The 27,369-nt window shown below is 34.5% G+C and overlaps 3 protein-coding genes, 2 long non-coding RNA genes and 1 pseudogene across 5 annotated transcripts; 5 read left to right on the forward strand and 1 right to left on the reverse strand.

Annotated features, from left to right (window-relative positions):
* The first annotated feature begins 2,969 nt into the window (after positions 1-2,969).
* LOC146937447 (uncharacterized) lies at positions 2,970-4,005 on the forward strand (annotated as a pseudogene).
* A 6,153-nt stretch (positions 4,006-10,158) lies between these two features.
* On the forward strand, positions 10,159-11,815 carry LOC146937448 (Galactose oxidase/kelch repeat superfamily protein). The gene has a single exon (XM_085751747.1). It carries the CDS (start codon positions 10,242-10,244, stop codon positions 11,475-11,477), a length of 1,236 nt encoding a protein of 411 aa, XP_085607873.1. The 5' UTR covers positions 10,159-10,241; the 3' UTR covers positions 11,478-11,815.
* A 1,514-nt stretch (positions 11,816-13,329) lies between these two features.
* On the reverse strand, positions 13,330-16,223 carry LOC146937449 (feruloyl CoA ortho-hydroxylase F6H1-3-like). Its single transcript, XM_085751749.1, has 2 exons — positions 15,639-16,223; positions 13,330-14,155 (listed from the first exon to the last, which is right to left on the reverse strand). The coding sequence occupies exons 1-2, from the start codon at positions 16,127-16,129 to the stop codon at positions 13,582-13,584; spliced, it is 1,065 nt and encodes a 354-aa protein (XP_085607875.1). The 5' UTR covers positions 16,130-16,223; the 3' UTR covers positions 13,330-13,581.
* A 4,431-nt stretch (positions 16,224-20,654) lies between these two features.
* LOC146937450 (uncharacterized) lies at positions 20,655-21,975 on the forward strand. The gene is made up of 5 exons (XM_085749433.1): positions 20,655-20,708; positions 21,131-21,398; positions 21,526-21,595; positions 21,702-21,792; positions 21,865-21,975. Exons 1-5 carry the CDS (start codon positions 20,655-20,657, stop codon positions 21,973-21,975), a joined length of 594 nt encoding a protein of 197 aa, XP_085605559.1.
* A 220-nt stretch (positions 21,976-22,195) lies between these two features.
* On the forward strand, positions 22,196-23,446 carry LOC146937451 (uncharacterized). The gene is made up of 4 exons (XR_015030940.1): positions 22,196-22,414; positions 22,522-22,611; positions 22,952-23,078; positions 23,283-23,446. It is a non-coding gene; the product is annotated as an uncharacterized LOC146937451 (long non-coding RNA).
* Positions 23,447-23,982: 536 nt separating this feature from the next.
* On the forward strand, positions 23,983-25,982 carry LOC146937452 (uncharacterized). The gene is made up of 4 exons (XR_015033280.1): positions 23,983-24,159; positions 24,490-24,610; positions 25,344-25,472; positions 25,626-25,982. It is a non-coding gene; the product is annotated as an uncharacterized LOC146937452 (long non-coding RNA).
* Positions 25,983-27,369: the final 1,387 nt, after the last annotated feature.

A 27,369-nucleotide genomic window follows, 5' to 3' on the forward strand; every position in this document is an offset into this window, starting at 1 on the left:
GCTCAGTTGAGTGGTCATCATTGACATTACGCATGGACCTTGGTGGGTTGTAAGAAGCTCTGATCGGTGAAATTGGTAGTTGTGGCACAACATCGTCTTCGTCTTCTTCGTTCTCATCACCGTTTTGTGCGGCAAGGAGTTCTTCATCATCATCTTCTTCATCATTTGCAGCTTCATCGTTTGATTGATCTTGGAATTGGGAAGTGTATATATTAATTTCATCGTTTAAAGTTTGGGGTTGTGTCGAACGGGATGGTGTTTGAGAGGGATGAGGTTGATTTAATAATCTTTGTGGTGTTTCGTAGTGAGGTTGGGACGATGACGGGTTGTAGTATGGTTGGGACGATGAGGGGTTGTAGTATGGTTGGGACGATGACGGGTTGTAGTGTTGTGGGTTATATTGTTGTTGTGGTATACTTTGGTGTTGACTAGAACTTGATGGGTAATCTAACTCGAAATTAGATGTTGGATTCTTCATCTCAAACGTAACATAAAGCTCTATATAGGACAAAGAACTATGACTTTTATGTACGTCAAACATAAACTCGACATCGTCGTTATCAGTGATTCTTAACGCCTGATAGTGAATTGTGGTAGCTCCAACAAACATGGGATTCCGGCATATAATTTCAGACACAACCATATTATCTCCGATACGTACTTTTTCCGCTATTCTTTTTTTGAGATGCAAGTAAGTACTAGCCATACTCACCTTGAAACCTTTGGTATACTGGCTTTGAAAATAAATCCCAGATTCATTTTGTTTAACTTCTCCATTATAGTACACGAAAACGTTTATATTTGGGTGTGGTGCCATTGGTTTGGTCTTAAGAAATTAGTAAGAGTTGAATGATTTTGATACAATAACAATATGGAGATACCATTTATATAATATGTTGTAAGACGCACGCGCGAGTGGGGGAGGTGGAACGCAACCTCAAGTTGCGTGGTGTAGGCGCACGCGCGAGTGGGGGAGGTGGAACGCAACCTCAAGTTGCGTGGTAGTAGCACACGCGCGAGTGGGAGGTTAGAACGCAACCTCAAGTTGCGTGGTAGTAGCACACGCGCCTATCGGTCAACTGTAACTGGCATATTTCACGTGAAGACCATGCAATGGTCATTTCATGCAGAAATAAATGAGTTTTTTTACATGCAATGGTCATTTCATACAACAATGTTTACAAAATAATTCAACACTGTTAAACACCATGCGTCTGCTTTCATGCAATTGTCATTTATGTGCTTTTAAATGAACACTGTTTGGCTTGCAGAAATAATGTGGTGCAATTGTCAAGGTGTCATGGAATGGTCATTTCCTGCAGAAATGAATGACTCTTTCAACATTGTAGAAAACCATGCGTCTGCTGCTTTCATGCAGTTGTCATTTCTATGATTTATTGAGTACTGATAGTTCTGCACAATGTATAATTTTCACAGTACTACTTCACAAATATCACTACTACTTCCACCTTTTCTTACTCACTGTTTATATTATAAATACCACATTTCTCTTCTTACTCTTTACACATATTCAACTTACCTTACTCGCTACTACTTCCACATTTTCTTACTCACTCACAGACCAACCATTTGCACACTACTACTTCTTCACAAATATCAAACTACTACTTCCACCTTTTATTTCAAGCAATGGCATACTTGTGGTTGGAAGATGAACATAGATCCTTGGAACAACACATCAGAAAATGGGTATATATAAATATTAATTTATTATTTTCGTTTTTTTAATTATTAATTCAGTTTTAATTATAGTATTAGATTTTTTTTATATTATGACTAATTTTTTAATTTACTTATATATCTTCACTATTTTTCATTAGGATGAAGAGGGTGCACCTCTAGTCAGTCGTACACAACAACACCAATAACCAAGTCGTTTTATTGACGATTATCTACGTCAAGCTGGATTTTTTGAGGTTACTCAAATAGGGCAAGTACGGCGTTACAAAATTGACAGGCATATCGTAACCGCTCTTGTAGAGAGGTGGCGATCCGAGACACATACTTTTCATTTTCGAACGGGTGAATGTACAATCACTTTAGAAGATGTATATATGTTACTTGGCTTACCTGTTGGAGGGCATGCAATTACGGGTCCTCCATATCTTTCTTGGGATAATTGTGCTCAACTTATGGGAATAACTCCTCCAGCACACAAAACTGATGGTTTTACTCTCTCGTTGGCGTGGTTGAAGGATAATCTGGTTGATGATGACTTCAATGAACAATCTCCTCCGGAGGTAAAAATACAACACACTAGGAGGTACCTACTATACCTCATTGGAGGGTTCTTGTTTCCTAATAAAAGTGGATTATTTGTGCACAACTCTTGGTTGTATTTGTTAATAGATTTTAATGAAACAAGAAAATATAGTTGGGGATCAGCAGTTTTGTCTTATCTTTATCGTGGCTTGTGTGAGGCATCACACCCAAATGTAAAAGTAATAGCTGGATGTCATTTCCTGTTACAAGTTTGGGGATATTGTCGGTTGAGTCATATCGCTCCAAGAAATGATAACCCACTCCAGTGGGCGCTAGGATTAAAGTAAGCGTGATCACTTCATTTTTTTATTAATTCCCTCACATATTCTTGCTTCTTATTAATATTATTATTTGATAAATAAGTTACTAATTTGTTTATATCATTTGATAGATGGACAGGTGTAGGTTCAAGATACTACGAGACTCCAAGCCATGACACTATATCTTACAGAAAAAAGTTTGATGAGATACTAGAACATGACGTAATATATCATTCATTTTTGAATTAATAGTTTATTTTTTTTAGGGAGAATTATGAGTTTATATATATATATATATATATATATATATATATATATATATATATATATATATATATATATCTGTGTGTGTGTGTGTTATCCTTACACTAAAACTTCTCTCTTCTGTCAGTTTAAATGGAGACCATACAAGAAAGTTCCGCACAATTTGCCTGAAGACTATTGGGATTGGACTGCTACAACTTACCTTATATGTTTTGACAAAGTTGAATGGCATCCAACTGATAGGGTCATGCTTCAATTTGGGTTGCCACAAGAAATACCAGGGCCCCCACAAGACATGCGACAATTCCATAAGTTGGACAAACGGTTCAAGACGTGGTATGAATCAAATGGTTTTCGCTTTCCAGAAGAGTGCGAACATTGGGACAACCGACGACGTTATACTTTACCTCGCATGCGGCCAAGACCACTCACCCCAACTCATGCGTATATTGAGTGGTTGACAACCACATGCAACCCACGTCTAACTATTTCGGTTGTCACACAACCATCAAATTCAGATCCAGATCCAGACATAGAACAAGAGCCGGAAAGTCAACCTGAAATTCACAACAACCAAACACCAATTCAAGATGATTTTTGGGATCAAGACATTTTTTCTCAACTACAAGATCATCAATCCCAACCACATACAACACAAAACACTCAAGGTTCTGTAATGTATGAATTTCTCGACACCCCCCAACAAAATATCATCCAACCACCACCATATACCTCCCCGAGAAATGCATATGACCCCATTATCAGTCAAACTATGGTTACAATAACCCAAACCAAGCTAGCACATCGAACACCAACTACTTCTCCTATAATGACCCAAACCAAGCTGGACCGTCCAACACCAATTACCCCCCCTACAACAACCCACAATACCCAATGTACACCAACCAAAACTACAACTACCCACCAACAAACCTACTATCTCACTTCTCTCCGGCTTCGATCAACTCCAATGAACAATTTCTGGATATGGGATGGCCAACACGGGAACACGATGTGTCGTTGTCGTTGGGTTATGGTAGTCAAATACAACCAACTACAGATAACAATGATGAAGACCAACATGACTCTCAAGTAAATCGCGGAAGAAATCGTCGAAGACGAGGGTGTGGGACAGGAGGGCATTTATAATAATTGTTGACTTTCTTGTATGGTAATTTTATTTGTTATATAATTTTTATTAGTTTATTAAAATTAAATTAATTTTAATTTATTATTATTAATATTCCATGCAACTACACGTGTGTCCCATGCAAGTTATGAAATTTTTTTGTCCTTATTATACCTCTCAACTCCAAGTTGAGAGGTATTTAAAAATTAAAAAAAAAAACACACAAAATACCTCGCCATCTCCAGTTGCGTGGTATGGCTGACAGCTTTTCGGTACCTCGCTGCTGGCAGTTGCGTGGTACTGAAAAGTAGGGCATTTTTGCATTTTTTCGAAAAAGTAGGGTATTTTTGTATTTTTGGGAATAAAGTAGGGCAGAAAAAAAAAATTTCCGTGTAAGTAAGCAAAATATTTTCGAAAGTTGCTTTTTTGACGAAGAATATTTCCAATTGACACATGGAAATGACCTTAATGATCCTGGCGGTTGTTAACTGCCGCTGGGAAACACGCCGGTTGTTAACTACCGTTGAGTGCCAGCGGTTGTTAACTACCGCCGAAGCTGAATGTAGCGGTTGTTAACTGCCGCTACGTGCTTAACATTTTCCAGAAGCTCATTTCCATCTTCCTTATTTTGTGTCTTTCCTAACCAATTTTAACTTTCATTTTCATCTAAAATTTTTATCAAATAACCAATTGAAAATTCTTCTAAAATTTTCATCTAATAATACCTAAACATATTCATCCAATATTTAACAGGAACATGGTAAAATTAAAACGCAAGAAATAATATAAAACGAACGTACGTATATGTCATATAAATAGGAAAATATATGGAACATGTCATAATAATACATCATGATCAACATAGTCAAAAAATACATAAAAAAATCCTAATACTAATCAGCCCTGCCTGCCTTGCCTCTGCTGCCCCCTGCGCCGCCTGGAAATATGATAAGTAAGGACAGGCTCAGTAGCAGTAACTATCCGCATGACCTCCTGGACAACCTCCTCTTTGGTCATCTCGCCATGCCTGGCCGCAATATCTCGGGCTATGTGCGCCACATCCCGGACGATCGTCAGTGTGTCAGGCATCTCCTTGGCATGCTCCTCCTCAATGAGCTGCTCCACGTTCGCCGGCCTGGGAGGGGATCCCTCATCAGGTGGGGGAATGCGAGGGTGATAGACTCTGGCATACCAAGCCATGTAGCCAGGAACATGCTGCCATGGTGTCTGACACCCATCTACCCAATCACGTACTAACCATGCCGCAGCGTCCATCAACACAGTGGTCAGCAACTGCGTAGTAGGCACCGGAGGGACAGCTGAAGGATGTCTGGGAATGTCCTGGACAAAGGAGAACTGCCTCTTCACCCGCTCAGGCAAATGACGGTACACCCTCTCCTTCCCGCACATGAGCCATCCTGAGTAAGTGCACAACATCTGAAATGGGTGGACGTCTCTGCGATCACCATAGGTAGAAAACCTGACGTCATCCACCTCCATGCGATCCAAGCGTGAGCGGTAATGGTGCACACTTGTATGGCCTTTGGTAGTGAGCCATCTCCCAGCACATGGTGTCCGCGGGTCCCAATCCGGGGTTACGCTTCCTTGGGTAAGGACCTAGCAAATGCTCCAAAATCCATCCCTGCAACAAAATAAATAATAGTCTAACATTATAAATAATAGTCTAACAAAATAAATAATAGTCTAACAAAATAAATGATTCGAGTTAAATATTCAATAAATCTAAAACATTATAAAATAGTCTAACATGATAATAAAATTTATAAAATAAATTCATAAAGAAATTAAGATAAATATTACCATCAAAAGAGTCGCAGAGCCAGCCATCGTTCTGTTATTCAAGATAACAGAATCATCCAGATAATCATAGAGGTAGGCTAAGGTCATCCCTCCCCATGACCACTTCCCAATCGCCCCCAAGTCCGCCATGCAATCAAGATATATCAAGTCGATGTGTCTGTTCGTTTTGTTAGGGAACAGCGCACAACCAACGAGATATAGAAGGAAACTCCTCACACAACACGCCCTCCTCCTGGCTCTCTCCTGCATCTCCTCCCTCGACTGTGGACGCTCAAGCCGTCTAGCCTCAGTCAGGTGCTCCTCATAAACCCGCTTCAGTGCGGGATAACTGATATGACCAGGAGATTCATCCCTAACCTGATCTCTGGCATCAGCATCTGACATGCCCAACAACCTGGTCATCATATCAATCGATCGGTCCCGATCCATCAACTCATCGTGCTCCAACATGCGGCCGTAAATAGGAATGTGCAGAAGATTATGCACATCGTCCAGAGTGATCGTCATCTCCCCCACAGGTAGATGAAAACTACTCGTCTCCGTGTGCCACCTCTCGCACAGAGCACGTATCATGGCATGGGTCACAGTCGAAAACCCAACGTGTATCAAACCATGGAGGCCAGACCCCTCCATAGGCTCCCAAAACCATCTCAAAGCCTCCTCCGGCTTATCAAGCTCCTTCAACCTTTTCCCTGCGTTTACGCACTTATAACCCGCTTGATCATGCCACATCTGAAATTCAAATTAAATAAGACATTGTCACTTACGCTACATTATTTTAAATAAATAAAACACTTACGCTACATTATATTAATTAATTAAACAACTTACGTTACATTATTTTAATTAATTAAACAACTTACGCTACCTAATTTTAATTAATTAAATCACTTACGCTACGTTATTTTAATTAATTAAACAACTTACGCTACCTAATTTTAATTAATTAAATCACTTACGCTACGTTATATTAATTAATTAAACAACTTACGCTACCTAATTTTAATTAATTAAATCACTTACGCTACGTTATTTTAATTAATTAAACAACTTACGCTACCTAATTTTAATTAATTAAATCACTTACGCTACGTTATATTAATTAATTAAACAACTTACGCTACCTAATTTTAATTAATTAAATCACTTACGCTACGTTATATTAATTAATTAAACAACTTACGCTACCTAATTTTAATTAATTAAATCACTTATGCTACGTTATTTTAATTAATTAAACAACTTACGCTACCTAATTTTAATTAATTAAATCACTTACGCTACCTAATATAATTAATTAAAACATTTAAAGAATTTTAAACAATTTAAACACTTATATTATTGTGGTTCACCCAAAGAGGGTTCGCCACGTGTCTCGCGTAGTCGGACAACAATGACGTGGTCTGAGGTCCTCCAGGAAAGGGAGCCTCTCCAGCAGGATAGGGCGGTATCCGCCGAACACGACCACCTCGTCGTGGCAGACGCTCACGCTCAGGCTCACCCTCGGGAATAACATTCTGTGCCTCCATATAATCTGCCACAACATCCTCTGGCACCCCCTCACCCTCATCCTCTGCCTCGTCCTGCGGCGGCGGCTGAAAATACATCCTCTCCTCCTCCATCCGATCATAGCCAACAAAATCATCATCTGCATACCCAGCATAATCATGCGCTGGTGTCGGATCAACCACCTGGGAGGAGTCATCCACATGTGCCTGTGAGCCCTCTCCATGTATCATCGGGTCCCTGCGCCTCCGAGTCTTAGGGACATACGGGTCTTCGGCCCTCTTTTCTCTCCGAGCACTAGCGGTACTCGCCTCTTTACCTCTCCGCATCCTATCCTCTCTAATAACCCGTTGCTGCTCATCCGTATCCCTAGCCATATCTGTACAAAACAAATTTTAAAAAACATAAATAAGTTGACAATGTATTTAAGAATACAATGTATCTAAGCATTTACTTAAGGCATTGAACATAGGCGAACATAGGCATTCATACAATGTATTTAAAACTTTTAAGGCATTGAACATAGCAAGTAACATGTAACATATCAAAAATGAAACTTAGGCATTCATAAAATTTAATATAACACATTCATCAAACTTTATATAACATACCACATTATGTCATGCTTCAAACTTGCCAAAAAATTTAAAAATCCAAGCTTATAATAATTATAACATATATACTTTATAAAATTGAACATAATTGAAAACAAATTACACAAAAAAAGCAAGATTTCCTCACTTATGCATTTTATCAAACACCTTATGTGCATTCTAAATTAGGAGCATAATTAGTGTGATTTGAACATCTAAAGGGCTACATTGTACCTACATTGTTTCTAAACAACAAATACAGCATAAACAATACTTTAAAACATCAAAATCATGCTTCATTTTCAATTTTCTAACCTAATGTGAAACTAACATTTTGCTCCAAAATATGTAAAATAAAACCCTAAACAAACTACATTGCTTGTAAATATGAAGAATATAACTTACTTGTGAATTAATTGACGAAATTTGGTTGATTTTCGAGCAAATTGAAGTTTGGGTGATTTTTGGTTTGAATGGACAAGTTTAGCAATCAACACTGTAACCAGAAAATGGAGGTTCCTGCGTTCTTAAGATGCAGAATTCAGCGGTAGTTAACAACCGACGTGTTTACCAGCGGTAGTTAACTACCTCCAAGGGCATTAAGGTCATTTCCATGTGTCAATTGGAAGTATTCTATGTCAAAAAAGCAATTTTCAATATTTTCACTCACATATGAGATGTGTCGATGAAAATCACAAAATCCTTCTTAAATTGATGTTTTAATGATAACAAGCTTATTTTAAGGTAAGATTATATTGATTCCGATATATGTGTTGTTTTCTTAACAAAAACCTTTTATTAACCAAAATGATGATGTGACAGAAGGACTAAATTGAAAACGTTTACAAACTTAAAAGGTGTGACCACCGTAATAACTTAAAGGACCAATCTGTTACAAACCTCAAATTTAAAGGACTTATGTGTGACCAAAATAACTTAAAATCAATATGTTAAAACATCAAACTTAAAGGATCCGTAGCATAATTTAACCCTTTCTATTCTTAGTTTTGAAAAAAAAAAAAAGATACATCAACATTTATTATCTCATATTTTAATTTTCTTTTCATTTTTTTTATTGAATAAATAAACAAAATAAAGTGATAACGAAATAAAATCTAGGCTTAAATATGTTATTCGTCCCTGCAAATAGGGGTCGCTTAAAATTTCATCCCTGCAATCGCTAATCCTTTTTTTTTGCCCCTGCAAAGTTTAATCAGTTAAAAATTCGTCCCTTGACCAAGTTAATGACTGCCACGTCATCAAATTAACAAAATGGCATGGGAATTGACGAAAATATCCCTGGCTTATTTTTTTTTGTTTTTTTTCCTTAAAAAAAAATTCAGTTTTTTCCCGAATTTTTTTTACGATTTTTTCCAGAAAATTTTTCAGTTTTAATTTTAACAGTTTTTTTCCGATTTTTTTTTTTACTTTTAATTATTTTTTCAGATTTTTTTAATTTAAAAAAGAATTTTCAAAATTTTGAAAATTTTTTTTTTGAAGGAAAAAAAAATTTAACCCAGGGGTATTTTCGTCAATTCTCATGCCATTATAGTAATTTTGATGACGTGGCAGTCATTAACTGGGTCAAGGGACGAATTTTTAACTGATTAAACTTTGCAGGGGCAAAAAAAAGGATTAGCGATTGTAGGTAGGGGTGGGAATAGGCCAGGCCAGGCCAGGCTCTGATAGGCCTGAGCCTGGCCTACGAAAAAATTTACAGGCCTGAGCCTGGCCTATGGCCTATCATAGGCCGTTTTTCTAGGCCTGGCCTGGCCTATTTAAAAGCCTGGACTGGCCTGAAAGCCTACTTACAGGCCTACTTTATATTAAGGTCATCAAATAGTTCATTTAGCCTACTAAATAAGCTAAACAAGCCTTAAAGCCTACTTAAAAGCCTATTTAACTACAAGTAAATTTTAACTAGATTAAAGTCTACTTAAAAGCCTATAACAACAAAGCCTATTAAGGGACTAATAGATAGAGAAAAAGATATTTATATTTTTAATGTATGCAATTATTTTAATATAAAAAAACATTTTTTAATAAATAGTATTAATAGGCCAGCCTATTAGGCTTAACAGGCTTTTCTGGAAGCCTAAGCCTGGCCTATTTAACTAAACAGGCTTTTTAAAAAGCCTAAGCCTAGGTCTATCTACGAAACAGGCCAGGCCAGGCCAGGCCAAAACAGGCCAGGCAGTAGGCCCCTGTAGGCCGGCCTGGCCTATTCCCAACCCTAATTGTAGGGACGAAATTTTAAGCGACCCCTATTTGCAGGGACGAATAACATATTTAAGCCTAAAATCTAATGCAAAGAAAGAACCACCATTTTTAGGAGTGGCAGCTTCCTCATTGGTTCACAATCTCTTTCTCTCTTGCTTCAACCAAATGAGGAGTCCCCACAAAGAAACCTGCAACTCTCGTCATTTCACATGGCTCATGAAATCTTGCTTCCCAAATCCTCATGAAACAACAACAACAACCACAATAAAACTCTCTTCTTCACTACCGCAACCCCACACTACTTCCCATACACACGCCACCACAATATCCTCCCTCCCAGACGACATCGTTTTAGATTTCCTCTCTCGTCTCCCACCCTCTTCCCTCCCTTCTCTCTCCCTCGTCTGCCGTCGCTGGTCTCGCCTCCTCCACTCCCCTGACTTCTCCGACCTCCGCCGCCGTCTCCACCTCCTTCACCACACAGTCATCGCTCTTGCAGCCACAGATTTTGGATTCTCCACCGCAACTCTCCTCAACGGCGTTTGGAGCTCCGCCGTATTCCTCCATTGCTACGATGCTGTTTCTCTCTTATCTCAAGCGCGCGTTGCTTCAATTGGTCCCAGGATATTCGTTGTCGGAAGAAATGCTACTGTGGTGTACGATATATGGACGGGAAAAATGACCCCACGCGCCGCCATGATTTCCCCGCGAAAGAAATTCGCAATGGCGGCTGTTTCTGGAAAAATCTACATCGGGGGAGGTTCGAAGATCGCGGCAGTTGAAGAGTATGATCCTGTTAGAAATAGTTGGAGCGTGGTATCGCACGCGCCGAGGAGGAGGTACGGTTGCATTGGAGCTTCATGGGATGGAATATTTTACGTGATTGGCGGGTTGAGAATTGGCGCGTTGGAGCAAAATGAATTCTCACGCGCTAGCTTGGGAGGTGAGACTCACGCCGCGGCGTATGCAAGCTCAATGGACTTGTTTGAAGTGGAGGGACGTACGTGGCTGAAGAGTCGGGCTGTGCCAGGTGGAGGTTGCGTGGTGGCTGCTTGTGCCGTAGTTGGGAAAATATACGTGTTGACTAGTCATACGGTGGAGCTTTCCTTTTGGAGTTTTGATGCAAAAAGGAAATGCGATGGTGGTGGCGGTGGCGGTACGTTTGGGGAATGGTGTAGGATAAAGAGCCCGCCAATGCGGTCGCCGATTAGAGTCGACACGAGAATGAGGTTTAGCTGCGTGGGAATGGGAGGTAAGGTGGTGTTGATCCAAGTTGGTGGGTGTGTGAAGTCAAAAGATGGGTTTGTTTTGGTGTATGATTGTGTGACCGGAGAGTGGGAGAGAGGAGTAGATTTGCCGGAGGTGTATCGACGCGCCGCCTATGTAGGTGTGGAATGTTGAAAGTGGACTAGCGTACGTGTGTAGTGAGACCAGCAGACAATGGTGCGTGAAACAAAGCTCATAGGATATAGGAGTAGGAGGGTATCTAATCTAAGCTTGTGGTTGTGGTCCCTTCCTTTGCAAGAAAGTGATTGGTTAATTTATCTTTGGGAATAAGCATTCGCTGTGATTGGCTTGTTTTGTCTTGTTCCATGTAATCTATTTTACTTTCTCTGGTCCTATTTATAAGAAATATTTGATTTTTTTTTATTCGTTGCATAAATGATGTATTTGGTCTATATTTTATATAAGATACATCAGTTACTCAATCAATCTAAAAAGTAAATTTTTTTTATAAATAAGACTGGATGGAGTAATTTTTTTCCTTCTTTTAACAATATGGTTAAAAAATTTATTCACATTTATTTATTGTTAATGATTCTTTAAAAAGTTTGAGAGATCGTTTGGATCGATGTTTATAAGTAGTGACAATTCACATTATAAGTTGGTTTTGTGGAGTTGTGTTATTTCCCATCATAAGTTTGATTTGTGGAGTTGTGTTAGTATCAACAATAATTTTTAAGATAGTATCAGTCTCCTTTTAAGACCTATTGGATTATTTGTTATCAAATTTTCGCTATCTCGTTACCCGTCATTTGTTTCTACGCACCAAGTCAATAGCGTTGGATACGAGGGGGTGTTAAAGAGTTCCAAATCGGTTAAAATATAATTTAAATATGTGTTTATAAGTGATGACAATCATCACCTCACAAGTCGGTTTTGTGAATTTGTGTTACGCCGAAACACAAATTCGAAGAGATTCGGTCTTTGTTTATTTGATTAAGTTTGTTTGTCCACACTCCACACTTTCGGTTATTGTTATTGTTTATGGATATGCAATTCTTTAGTTTTGTGATGTATTTTTACCGCGAATATACTAATTTAGTAAGTTTTCACTTGATCTTTATCTTGGTAAGTTTACTGATTAATGTCATGAGTTTTGAAGTCTCATGATGTGTCTATATTGCTCAAAGATCAACACAACTCATACTTGTAAAAACTTAAAATAGCAGGATGAATATGAGTCCTCATGTTTTTGGTAGCCTAAGATATTCCAAGTGAAAACCAGAAGATAGACTATGTATCCAATAATATTGTGTCTTCTTATACCAGTGCTCAAAATTCAAGCATTCAATTGCATAGAGGAGGAAACATACATAATAGGATATGAATTTTAATCAAATTTATAAGCTATTTCCCTTATGAAAATAGTTGTCTAAGATGCATCCTCTGTAGTTTTTTATTTTGAATGTTTCCGTCTGATTCTATGGTTGATGCTGTAAATAACTTGTTTGGTTCCCTAAAGTAGTGCATCATAAAAGGAACAAGATATATTTATTTTTTTTGAAACAGCAAAAATGTTATTGAATAACACATCCAAGTAATGAGAAATACGAGTGGCCACATTTTTCTCAAACAAAAAAAATACGAGTGGCCACATAATACAAAACGCTAACATGTTACTCACAACCCCCCTGCCGGAACTGAGACAAACAGCTGCTAGAGCTCCAACAGAGAGACAACACAGTGCTGCAGGTCGAAACATAAGACAGAAAGTACCAGGAAAACTCTTCCGCCTCCCACAATTCCTCATCTCTATCTAATTTAGTGAAATGTAAGGACAAGGACAGACAATTAATAACAGGATGTTGTTATAGGTTATGAACAATAGAGTTAAACATCTGTGCTACATATAAACTCCTTTGTCACACCATATACCTAAAGGGGGGTATGCAGAATTTCCTTTCATATAGTAACTTTGGTCAACTTTTTCTTAAGAAAATAGTAATAAACCATGCATGTTAGTCAAAAATTGTAAATAAGCCAAAGCTGATTTTTATAACTGATTATCTCTATATATAATCAAGTACAAGTAGTTGCACACAATAACCAAAAAGAAAAGTACATGTATTCAAGCACATTTTCAAATTTAGCACACTTCTTCATCCTCCGCACGATTCTCATGTTGATTGAAATTTAAATATGTTCCATTAAATTGTGTAGATCCAAATAAAATTTCGTCAGACCAATGTTGACTTCAACCAACATCCATGATGAATGCAAATCATATTTTTGCAAATTCAATAGTTTTCTTCCCATCATGAGCTTTGCCGAAGAAATAATTGAAATAGTCAGAGAACACCACTTGTTTATAATGCGGTTTCTCTTCATTCTCCAACACTTCTGGCAAAGGACCAACGATAGCATCAGGTGCTGGGTTGACAAAGATTGGCATGGAGATCCTAGTTTTGTTTCTATTAGCAACCACTCTATGCTCTATACTTTTGTACCTTCCATTGCTCATTATCTGTAGCACATCCCCAATATTGATCACCAACGCTCCATTAACAGGAGGAACATTTATCCAACTATCACCATCTTTGCCTCTAACATAAAGTCCACCAATATCATCCTGTAGAAGGACAGTGATTGATGATATATCAGAATGAGGACCTACCCCTGATACTAATTCAGGTTCAGGACAAGCAGGGTAGTAATTGAAGCCTAATATCATTGCACCCATTAAGGCATGTTCTTTTTCTTTGTCTAAATCCTTCACATTCAGCTTCTTAAGAAGAACTTTTAGCAATTTTCTAATAAAAGCTTCAGCATATTTCATATATTCTAGTGCTTGATCCCTGCAAAAAAAGATAGCCAATGAAGACTGATATCAATATTTATCATCAAACTTTCAAAAAAGTTAGGTTCAAATCTAAAAATAAACTTATGTTAGTTAATGGATCATGCTGGCTCTTGGATTTTTGAATAGGTCAAACCTATATATTTTTGAATAGTTAATGTACCTCCTCCCTACTAGTACTCTTCTAAGAATTGTACCCTTGACTACACTAAGCTACATTCGAAATGCTCACATGACAAACAAAAGAGTAAACAGTTCAAATTTCCACTCCATTATTACTCTTCATCTTGTAAATATGACTTTGGTCCTTTATATACTTGTTAATGTATGGCTCATACTTGGAATAAGCTTCCTGATGTTTTGTGTGTAGAAAAGTTTACTAATTATTTTCTATGCAATAAGCACAAAAGGGTACAATAAACAGTTTATGATTTATTAACAAATTCAGATATCTTTATTTACATTTTCTTCTCTGTTCATAAACAATTGTACAAAGACTAAAATAAAATGGTGATTTCTCCATTCCCGTCATCTATTCCTAAAAATCAATTCCATTCTCCACTACCATTTCATATTCAATCTCTTAATAACATATAGGCCAAATACCATTTTTGGTCCTTTTAGTTTGACAGAATTCCCAAGTTAGTCCTTTAAGTTTTTAAAGTTTCAAATAGGTCATTTTAGTTGATAAACTATTTCACCGTTACCCCTGTTGTCAGTTACTAATTAACTAATGCTGATGTAGCCGTTAAGTTATTGACTTGGATCAAAAAGCTGCCTTTTAAAAGCTCCAAGGTGTCAAAACGTTACGTTTAATCGTCACAAATGACCATTCTAGCACTATAAATGCCGTTTAATAGTGCTAGAAAGACATTTGTTGTTGTAAATAAAAGTTGTCTTTCTAGCATTATAAATGATCATTTGTGACGATTAAACATAGCGTTTTGAAACCCTCGAGCTTTTAAAGGCAGTATTTTGATCCAAGTCAACAATTTAACGGCTACATCAACATCAGTTAAACGGAAACTGACATCAGAGGTAACGGTGAAATAGTTTATCAACTAAAAGGACCTATTTGAAACTTTTGAAACTTACAAGACTAACTTGATAATTCTTTCAAACTAAAAGGACCTAATTGAAACTTTCGAAACTTAAAGGACTAACTTGAAAATTCTATCAAACTAAAAGGAACAAAAATGGTATTTGGCCTAACATATATAGTTAAAGTTCATGAAAAAATATCACATAAATTACAAATTTAAGTAAAATTTAATTAGTATACTCTGACAGTGCAATTATTTTACGCATGCGTCTAATAATGTCATGTCAATTAATGAATATCAAAACACATAAGTTATCATATTCATTGATTAACATGATAACACATCATTGGAAGAATGTGTATAATAATTGTACACAGAGTATACTAATTAAGGTAATACATAAAACATCATGTATTAATAAGGAGAATTATTACTTACTTGCATACAGCAGGCCAATATGCATGAATTTTCTCCTCTGAAGTATAAACAAGCTGCAAGTAATCCTTCCACTCCAACACTGACTCGGCATGAGGGCTAAAACTAGTGGCTAACCTCACAACTTCAGGTGGTGAATTCTCTTTCACAGATTTCTTCTCCTCAACTGGTAATTCAAAAAATTTATGGACAGAAGCTTTCAAATCATCAAGGACATTAATGGGTATACCATGATTCACAATTTGGAAGAAACCCAACCTAGTTGCAGCACTAAAAATTGAATCTTGAACATCTGGGTCATCCCAGTTTGTGAAATCAATGATGGGTATTGATTGTTTTTCTGAGTCATGGGGGATAATTTTGCATGAGTCTAATCTAGCTTGGATAGGTTGGATATATTGGTGTGGGACAGTAGGGAGATTTAGCTCAGCAAGACCCTTTACACCATTGGCTTGGTTTACCAAAAAATCAATTAGATTTATGGGAGTGGACATGATTTAAATAAAGATAATGGTTGGGATTTATGAACTTGTAATAAGAACAAAGCACTGAACTGAAGTATGTAGTAGTAATACAATACTAGCTTCTGAGTTTGTGAATGTTAGCAAGGGAGTATTTATAATAGCCATAAAGCCTCATTTGTTGAAATTTGAATGACATTGCGGTAAAGTTTGTGGAAAATTGTTAGGTTCCGTGTTTGATTGTGAACGCATGACAGAGAGTGAACGCCGCCATGATAGATAGAGAGAGCTTTTTGGAACAACTTTCTGCACCATCCGGTCATTATTATAAACAAAAAAAAATTATTTTAGATCCATTCAAGTATAGTCAGATAATTCGTAATTCGCATTGGTACGCGGTACGGTTACGGATTCGTGATACGCGACTTAAGAAAAATTCGGTACGTGTAGGGGTATAGAGCTTCGGTGCGCTTCGGTTCGGGGTACTAATATTACCTAATTAAATATAATAAGCCATCAATAAATTTTTAAGAAAAATACTTATTTTTACTAGAATTTTTAAACAAAACTTAAATTTTAGTAGTAATCATTAAATATTTATAGAAGAGTATTATTTGTCTCGTGAGTTTAGTTCAGTTGGTATGAACAATGCATAAAATATACAAGGAGGTTCAAACCCTGACCACCACAAAAAAAAAGAAAGTATTATCTCAATTTGTGTTTTTACGACTATCTCCGTTCCGATACTCTAAATTTTTTAATATTTAATTAAATTAATTTTATAGTGAGTAATAAGATTACTTTATTAATATAACACTCACTATAACATAAAGTGAGAAATAAACAATTTATAAATAATTTTAGAAGTATTTGTAGTTAAACAATATTCAAAAAACAAAAACAGAGAACCCATGCTATGGTAGAATTTAGATTTTCTGGTGTAAAAAACAATAAAACTATTTTGGAGGTATTTATAGTTTTGATAAAAAAAAAAATAAAAAGCATTTTACTTAAAACAAATAGAGTTTACGAGTAGCAATTCTCAATTGGGCCAATTTAGAAAAGCTCAAAGTAAAAAAAGTCCAACAAGCCCAGCTTCCACCCTAACCCTAGCTGCATCATCTTTTTCCTCCACGTGAAACAAACGCAGACGCAGCCGCCTACCAGACCCAGTTTATTCAATCGAATTTCTTCACTTTTGATTGCTCGCGTTCTTCTCACTCTCAGGCTACTCTCATGGACTCCAAACCTTTTTTTTCAACAAATCAGCGGTATCCATGCTTTGGTACCCTTGGTTCGGTGGTTTGTGCGAATTCCACAGGAATTTAATGCATACCAATACGCCGAAGTACCCGAATTTGGTACTCGCGAATTGGTTCGCAATTCTCTGCTGATTACACGAATTATGTTACTATGCATTCAAGTAATAATGTATATGATCTTTATTATAGACCACATACATCATTTAATTAATGAATCTAAAATACTCCCTCCGTCCCAAATTACAAGCAAAAAAAACTCATTTTCCTTGTCTCATATTATCTATATCTATATAATATAAATTTACCACCTATTCCAAGGCATCTTCTCTCCTTTTCTTGACAAGTGTCACTATTTTTAAAGGTTTTAAGGTTTCATTCAAAGAGAGACATGTGGCGCTCTAATCTTCTTCTATTCTAATGTTTTATTTATGGAAATGTTATAATTCAATGTTTTTTTTTGGAAGACAAATTAAATTGTGTTATTATATGTTATTTTTTTTATGGAAATGTTACAATTCAATGTTTTTTTTTGGAAGGCCAATGATATTGTATTATTATATTATTTGTATAATTGTGTAATGTAGTGTTTAGTTATCATATATTGTATAGTTGGTATTAAGGAATGAAATTTTAACGAGATTGTTTTATATAATATGATATTTGAATTATAACATGAGAATACGTGCAGAATAAATAAAATATGTGCAGAATAAATTGCATATATTTTTAACCTATTGAAAAGATTATCAGATTTATAATTTATCGCAAAATATAAAATATAAGTCATATTTTAATGACAAAATATAAAATATAAGTCACATTTTTATAAAATGTAAATCACCCAAAATAACCATTGTTAAATCGTAATAAATGATTTTTTTTTTTAAAATATATTATTGTGACAATCATCGGAATTGACATTGTAATTTTGAAATGAATTTGCGCACAAAAATGTATGATTAATTTTTTTGATTGATCCACAAACTGTGCTCGACAAAAAAATATATGGATTAATTTTTTGAAAGAAAAAAATATATTGATTTTTTTTAAAGAAATAAATATATCGATTTATATCGCAAACATAATTTTTTAATGATGTTGCAAACATAATTTTTTAAATCATAAATGATTTTTTTAGAAAAAATCAGGAATATGCGTTCAGGAAAAAAGGAAATATGTGTTCAGGAATATGAGTTCAGGGAATATGCGTTCAGGATTCTTATTAAAAAGGAAATATGTGTTCGGGAATTCTTATTAAAAATAACGTATTGCTTTAGAAAGGAAAATGTGAGTTTAAATCAGGGCATATGCATTAATATATTCTGTGGTAGAAAAAACGTATTGCTTTATTAATTTTTTTTTGTTTTTAAAGATGATCAGTAATGTTACACACATTTATGTGAGAGATCATTGTATTAAACATGACTTTAAATTGGTAATGAATGTGAGAATCCTCTAATTTAATTTCGATTGAGAATTTCCCAATGTGTATAGAAAGAAAGAAAAGCACCTATACTAAACTAACCTATCAAATATGTCTATAAATTAGTCATTCTAATTAGGACATAAAAAAAATTGGGATTGGAGGTATGTAATTAGAATTAAAAATGTATCATTAAATAATATCGAAAATATAATTTCAGTTGATTCTATTTAATGTTCTTGCTAAAATAAATGTTGAACCTTCCCTAAAAAAAAAATAAAGTAAGCCTTAAACCAAAAAAAAAAAAAAATCGGAATTGCTTGATAGCTAAAAAAAATAATATTTCAAAGTCATTCCTCTAAAATCGCAAATTCCGTTAAACAGATTTCACCAATTTGTTAAATCATAATAAATAATTTTTTTAAAAAAATATTATTAATATAGGGTTATTAAAATAGGACAAAACTTAGGTAAAGTACCATACATGCTGTTTGTGCTGTTCTCCAATAAAAACTTGAAACATCTATTGTTTTTTCCACATAAGCCTTTAAAAAATTAAAACTGTTACTTTTCCTCTCTATGTAAGGAGGTAAAAGAACAAATTGAAAGTCAAATTAAAATTAAAGAATCTCCAAAAACAAAACAAACTAAAATTAAAGAGATTAGAAATCAAATCTTTCTTTAATTTGGCAGCCAACAGATTTTACAAAACGCATAAAGGTCACAGCAGAAATCCGACTGCCTCCATAGCAGACAATTTATTTGATTATGTTAAAATTAGTTAATTTGGTCTTTGCATCTTTATCATATTCATGTGTGTTTGATGCATATACCCCTAAATTACGATGGTAGGTTAGCAGCAAAATATCACAAATCATGGTGATGATGTTTAATGCCCGATGAGAAGAGAGGACATACAGTAATGCGTTGAAGAAGAAACAACATAATGAAATAGGATGTTAACCGTGTTATTTTCTAAAAAGCAAAAAGCTGATGTGGAAAAAATAATAGACATGTCAAGTTTTTATTGGAGAACAGCACCAACAGCATGTATAGCACTTTACCTAAGTTTTGTCCATTAAAATATTCCTTTTATTTTTTTTAGGGAATAAAGTTTACTTCTTTTATACCATGCAAAACGTTTTGTAAATTGAGGGAAATAATAGTTTTGGTTGTTGAAATATATCGTTCCTTCAAAAAAGGAAATTAAATGTAGGGTCTGAAAACGTTGTCCATAATTTTTACTTTGACTCAAAAATGCATGATTAATTTTTTTAATTGATCCACAAACTTTGCTCGACCAAGAAATATATGGGTTAATTTTTTTAAAGAAAAAAACATTGATTTTTTTTTTGAAAGAAAAAATATATCGATATATATCTCAAACATGATTTTTTTTTTAATGATGTTGCAAACATAATTTTTTTTTGGCAAAATGTTGCAAACATAATTGATCATGCGGATAATTCTTAACAATATCACGGTAAGTCGGTAACCCAAAATTAATGTCGCCGTAATGCAATCATTAAAAAAAATATTATATTTTGCTTAATAGCTAAGATATGGGTTCAAATTTTTTCAAAAAAAAAAAAGATATGGGTTCAAATTTGATTGGTTAAGTTACATGTCGTTGTTTTACGTAATTATCCTCTAAAATCTATTATAAATTAGACCCTTTGCCAACACATTCTTCACACCACAACTTCTGTTTTGTAGCTGTCTTTCATATTCCTCTCTTTTTCTTTGCGTAATTTTCGTATTAGTTTGTTAAGCTGAAATGGCACCAAAGATCGACTTGATTTCTGATATATCCCCTTCCAAAGAAAACTAGAATATCAGGGTTCGAGTCGTTCGCCTATGGTTTGTGAGGGACATGAAAAAGGATCAACTTCCTTACTCCTTGGAAATGGTTCTAATGGACAATAAGGTAGTTTGATTCCATTTGTTTTTAGTTTTTATCATTCTTTTTTTTTATCAATAATTTTTTGTTTTTTTTTGGTACAGTAAATTTATTCATTTTATTACTCAATTATTGTGATTAAAATTATTGATATATGTAGGCTTTAAAAAAATAAAAAATTTAGTGATTAAAATTAGTTATATAATTTATTCAATAGTTATAAAAATTTAGTGTTATCTATGAGCAAAATTTAATCACAATAATCACAATAATCGAGAAGTATGTTATGTATCCGCCTAATATGTAAGTTTTTATAACTAAGCGATCCGTCAATTTTATTAAAATATATTGATATATATCAAAGAGAGAAAAATTTATGAGATGCGTCTGTTAACTATATTATAAAATGTTTTGTTATCTAATTTAAAGTTTTTTATTTTATTTTATAGGGTGACCAAATCAATGCGTCTGTTAGACGTACTCTCATATACAAGTATGAGAAGGAGCTGAAGGAGGACCGTGTCTTCTCTATTGGGAATTTTAGTGTTGCTTCAAATGTGGGATCGTATAGGACGGCGAGACACCCTTATAAGATTAACTTTCAGTATGGTACGAAAATAAAACAATGTGATGATAAGTTTGTTCGTGCTAACATCTACGTGATCGGTGATCCTCGCGAAATCTTTCAATCTGAATATGATACTGATTACTTGATCGGTAAGCTGACCAAAAATAGTATTATCAATTAAAGCAAATCTGGTCTTTTATGTAAAGGAATCATTTTTTTTTTTAATCTTGGTTGATATTTTTTTTTCCAGATGTTATAGTATGCTGAAAGCTGTAGGTGTTGAGAAGTCATATACTCGCAATGGATCTCAATCGAAGATGATTCCTATTGAGTTGGATTACGATGGGTGCACCATCCTTTTATGTTTTACTATTTAAAATGTGTTTAAAAAAAATTTCACGTATATTTGTGTAACTCACGTTATATTATTTTTTTAAAAATTGTTGTATTAGGTTTCGTTTCAAGGTCACCCTGTTTGGTACTTATGTTGATGAGTTGAATGCTTTTCTTGCATCTGGTGAAAATTTGAACAGCAGATTGTTTGTTTTAGCTTACATGCATTCTTTGACTATAACTCTTTTTTTAGTCATAAGTTTTTTCATGAAAAATGTGCAGGTTCTTACCAATGGTATTGAAGTGAAGCTGCATAGGAATGCTCTTAGTGTGATTGAACCACCAACCGGTCTCGAGGAAGATGATGACCTTGAATTTGAAATTACCATTTGACATGGATCAGATATGGGTGAGTTTCAATTTGGGATGTTACTGTTTTTTATTTTAACTTTTCAAACTTGTGCCTTAGATTTGTTTTGATCAGCCTGTGTTGCTGAGTTTTGGTGTCCTTTTTCTTCATTTTGCTGGTCTGGTTTTTGGTGTGGTTACTAGCTTTCTTTGTGGCTTTGCTGCTGATGTTTTTTTATCGTTTTTGCTGGTTTTTTTCCTGCTGTGTCTAGGTGCAGAGTCTGGGTTAAAATTAAACATGTTGGCATTTGTTGGTGAAGCAACATTTAGCTTATTCCTCTTTGATAGGAGTGGCGTGGTATCATAGGCACTTAGAAGAACTATTTTTATTAGTCATGTTATATAGTGTTGTAGGGACACTTATAATTCTACATTAGGTGATCTAAGCCAGACTCAAATTTTTGCAAAGATTGAAAATGTTGAGGTGAATTGCATTTCTTGATTGTGTATTGGACAAAATTGAATTATTTCTTAGTTAGATCCTTATCAGCTATGCTGATTCAACTGCATTTATATATCTGTTCTTTTTAGGGATTGACCCATTTTGATGAGATTCTACAAGAAGCTGATGGAATCATCTTGTCCCGTGGTAATTTGGGCATTGATCTTCCACCAGAGAAGGTTAGATTCTTTGTAGTAATTAGTCTCTACGTGTAATTTGAAGTGCTTTTTACTTATTCTGTTTTGTTATGCTTTAGGCATATGTTGATAGTGTACTTAATAATTCTTAAAATGGGGTTTGGTAATATTTTTGTTTGTTTTATGAGGTATTTATTATGAACTTGAATTTTTCCAATTTTATTCAATCTTTCCTATTTTAAAGAGTAAAAATCTTTACATTATGATTTTTTTTTCCAACTTATGTTGATGTTTTAATCTCAGATTATTTGTTTTAGCTTACATGCATGCTTTGACTATAACTCTTTTTTTAGTCACAAGTTTTTTCATAAAAAATGTGCAGGTTCTTACCAATGGTATTGAAGTGAAGCTGCATAGGAATGCTCTTAGTGTGATTGAACCACCAACCGGTCTCGAGGAAGATGATGACCTTGAATTTGAAAATACCATTTGGCATGGATCAGATATGGGTGAGTTTCAATTTGGGACGTTACTTTTTTTTTTTGTTCCTATCTTTCCAAGTTTTTATTTTTCACTTCATTTTAGGAAATTATGATTGTATTTGCAAAGATTTTTATGACTTTGTAGTTATATTTGATCAGTCTGTGTGATTGTTTCTCTTCCTTTTGATTTTCCCTATTGCTGATTTGTTTGTGCTTTGTTTGATTTCTCAGCATCAGATGACACACAAAAGTCCTACAGATCAAGGCCTAGAATGCATAGATCATTAGGATCATCTCACAGGAGCATGAGCAAATCCTTCTCTGTTGATTCACAGTCCAAGGGGTCAATTTCTATGCCTCAGGGGTGGACGGTATAAATGCTTGACTATTTTTTTCTCTTCTCTAATGGGTTCTGTTACTCTTTTGTTTATTACAAAATTAATTTGTTGATGATTGAGGGAATTTGAATCTTTATTTTGCAAGAACACGTATTCTTTATTGAAAGATGAGAATGAATTTTCCTTATGTAATTTCAATTTTTAATGAGTGGCTTTTGAAATCTGATAATGTTATTCTTTAAATTAGCTTTAAATTCATCAGCTATGATGTGTAGTTTTGAAGAATGGTGGAAATAGTTGATTCTGGACCATTCACTGTTATTGCATTTTGATTGAATTAGTGGTTGTATTTTCAATTTATAGTACCTTTGGTGACTGAGATGTTTTGTAATTGGTTGAGAGTGTAAATCATTTGTACCTTTTGCACTGACATTGGCGGGGAGGCACTTATGGTGAATTTAGTTATCAAACAAATTAAAAAATTAGTAAAATGATTTCTAATTGTGGATATGTTGATTTTAACTGACGATATTCTCTCCACATACCAAAATCAAGGTTGGTTGTGACTAAAGAAGCCATTGTTATTATTAGTCAATCAATTATTTTTGGAAATTTTTTAACATTGTTATTATCATACGATGATTGTTCTTTATTAGGTGGTTATGATTTGCTTGGGCGGACAAAAGATCAAATTAGGAACACTGAACAAGTTAATGTTGCTCTTGCTACATGCAACAATTTGAAACTTGATGGTTTTGTCATTACTGGAGGTATAATTCTTCCTGGATCTTCATTTATGGCAACAGTCACATCTTTAAAAACCCTTGATAGAACCGGTAACTATGTGAAAGATGACATCTCTATCCGTATTATGTAAGTCTAAATACCACATATCGAATATGCTAAAGATCGCTACATACGATAAAAAGGGAAAATGATTGGCCTAATATGTAAAATCATAGAAAAATTGAAATAGCCGCCTCTATGGTGACAACATAGATCCAGATAGTACACATCTAAAAAGTTTGCTTTTCATAGGTTCTTCAATCTTGTATATAAAAGCATAGACTAAAACCGGTTACTGCAAAATATGCTTGCAGAATCTGCGCTGGCTGCAATGCCGAAATTGGTCATGGAAGGTTTTTGAGTTGCATGGGAGCTGTATGGCATCCATAATGTTTTTGTTGCCATGCTTGCAAACTTCCAATCACTGATTACGAGGTTTGAGTCCTGTTTTCGTTGTTGAACGCTAACATAGCTTTATTTTATATCTACTTATTTAAACTTTCCTTAGGAATGATTTTGTTTAACTTATGTTCCTTGATTATTTGTTGTTAACATGATTGTAAATAATACTTGGATCTTTATTCATCACATATTCCATGTCTGGGAATCGTCCTTACCATAAATCATGCTATAAGGAGCTGCATCACCCAAAGTGTGATGTTTGCAAAATCTTTGTATGTAGCATTTGATTTTATTTTTGCTTACAATTATTCTTTTTTGTCAATTCTGTTGTGCTTGGTTTTGATAAAAAGTTTAGCTAAATTACGATGCGCGTTAGAAATTTCACTACTCTGTGTGAGGAAAACCATTGACTTTAATCTCTTTTCAAAATTACTTTTAGAAGGCTAGAAATCAGAATGTAACGAGACCTTTGTGCAGAATAATGTTTTGTTCTTTTCACAGGTCAGATATAAGTTTCTTTTATAGACAAGCAGGTATTAGTATGTATTAGGCATATTATATTTCTTAGATTTTAATAATTGGGTTATGATTTGCCAGAAGTTGTGGATCAATAGCACACAGTGTTCAATATTTTTCTGCCCCGATTTTACAATACTGTGCGAGTTATCAAATAAGTCAAAATATATAGAAATAACCAGTTCTTAGGTTACGACATCACTTTCCCCTTTATATAATATATTAATATCAATTGATTCTTTCTTTGTAGATCCCACAAAACTCAGCTGACCTCATTGAGTATAGAGCACATCCTTTTTGGCTACAAAAATATTGTCCATCAAACACAATGCGGGTTCGCTACCAAGAAGACTCGATTTAAGAAATGCTATTGAAGCTGGTAAGTTTGTGGATGTTTACAAATTTATCCAAAACGATATGTGCTTCGATCATAGTACAATACTGATATTTTTCAAAACCAGGACTGTTGCTTTAAAGGGCAGTGGGACATTTTGAAAATCAACTAACATGCTCAATGTGATGCAAATAGCAGGTTTTGATGGTGTTGAAATTCATGGAGCTCATGACTACCTACTTGAACAATTCATGAAAGATAAAGTGAATGACAGAACAGATGAATATGTATTTTAGCAACATAATTGTTTTTTTTTTTCAATTATCTTTCTTTTCGAGAAATTTCATCCCAAGATGTTGAGCATATGAACACATTCACATTTTACCAGCATATATCAACACACAACACATTCACATCCCAGGATGCTGAAACAATAAATCTTCTAAGGTCAATTAGTTTTAAACGGTAGGTGTTCAATTTTTTTGTGAATGGATCATTTCATTTGGTGAACTTCTAATATTTATCCCTAGGGAGATTGTCTAAGTTCTATAACAAGTTTGGCTAATCTGAAAAAAAATAATGGAACAGTTATAAGTTAATGAATTTAAAGAAATCAATTTGAACTTAAATGAAGGAACTGAAAACAAATCATGCAAAATCAATTTGTCAAGAACATGTGTAGCAATACCGCAATTTAAAATATGAAGTGTGTCTTTGGTTGGTAAAGTGACAAACATATTGGGCAGAGATATTAAAAATTTGGTAAAATGATGCATTGAAAAATAAATAGAATTGGTTGTTGCAACAATTAGGATCAAGAAAGGAGATTGCTGTTAAAATCAACAAATAGGACTAAATTTATTCCAGTGATTTATATTCTGGTTTGTTTAAGGCATTGTTTATGTTTTAATCAATACTGTTACTCATGCACAAGAAGCTAAGAACATAAAATGAAGAGGGAAGAAGGATCGACTCTCCTTACAGCACCACATCTACCATGTTTTACTATGAACTTACTTCTGTCATAACATTACCTTATTCAGTAATGATTGTAAAGCCGCAAAGAGCTTGTTCTGAACCTTTGACAGCCAAAACCAAGAGATTGGAATCAATGCTTCTCCTATTGGCAAGATGATATCAATTTCTAATCCTCGATGTGAAATTGAAGTTGAATCATCTCCTAATAATTAAGTTATTCAATGTTTGCCACAATCTAACCTACTTCCCGAATATGTTACACCCTCATAATGGCTATTGTAACTGGAGTATTATAATATTTGTGCAATATTCGTTCATTTGCTCATTTTTTCTTTGGAACAATTTTTTTGCAATGGTTTCGTTTATGGTAGACCTATCTAAGATTTGATATGTTATAGATCATGGTTTTTTATATTTATATACATGTAATATCTAAATTTCGAATCAGTTTACTTTTAAGCGTATTAACAAATATGTGTTTGCCAACAAAATTATCCGAAAAAAAAAGCAATCCACCCCGTGCGAAGCACGGGTTGGTAACTAGTTCTTAATAAAATAAATATCAATTCTCTAGTAAATTTCGAAAATATTTAAATTACAATTTCAAATTAATAAAACTAATTTTCTTCTTCTTCGAAAAACCCATTTTTTGCCCCTGCACGCATTTCATCACAAATCAAGCTTCAGATTTCATCTTTGGTACCTACAACATTATATTAATGTAAGGGTCAATTTCCTTATCCAAATTGGTTCATACTCAAAGCACGAAAACAATGTCCAAAATAGAAGTATAAAAAAACTTATCGATCAAAAAGAAATAAAAATACACTCAAGCCATATTTAAAAAAAAAGAACTCAAATGAATTTATGCATGAGATGAATGCTCTTAATCACTACATGATCCGGATATAAACAAGCCACACAGGCTAAACGAGCCACACAGGCTAAGAACGAGTTACACAGG

The sequence above is a fragment of the Medicago sativa genome, chromosome 3 (genome assembly GCF_051527215.1).
Source record: "Medicago sativa cultivar Bolivia chromosome 3, Bolivia_mono, whole genome shotgun sequence".
In the NCBI taxonomy this organism is placed as follows: Eukaryota; Viridiplantae; Streptophyta; class Magnoliopsida; order Fabales; family Fabaceae; genus Medicago; species Medicago sativa.

Bases quoted from the DNA above. Each gene is read 5' to 3' on its own strand.
- LOC146937448 (XM_085751747.1), top strand. From the start codon at position 10,242: ATGAGGAGTCCCCACAAAGAAACCTGCAACTCTCGTCATTTCACATGG.
- LOC146937449 (XM_085751749.1), bottom strand. From the start codon at position 16,129: ATGTCCACTCCCATAAATCTAATTGATTTTTTGGTAAACCAAGCCAAT. The intron at 14,156-15,638 runs GTAAGTAATAAT...CTTTTTTTGCAG, and splicing joins TATTGGCCTGCTGTATGCAA to GGATCAAGCACTAGAATATA.
- LOC146937450 (XM_085749433.1), top strand. From the start codon at position 20,655: ATGAAAAAGGATCAACTTCCTTACTCCTTGGAAATGGTTCTAATGGAC. The intron at 20,709-21,130 runs GTAGTTTGATTC...TTTATTTTATAG, and splicing joins TGGTTCTAATGGACAATAAG to GGTGACCAAATCAATGCGTC. The intron at 21,596-21,701 runs GTGCACCATCCT...TTGTTGTATTAG, and splicing joins ATTGAGTTGGATTACGATGG to GTTTCGTTTCAAGGTCACCC.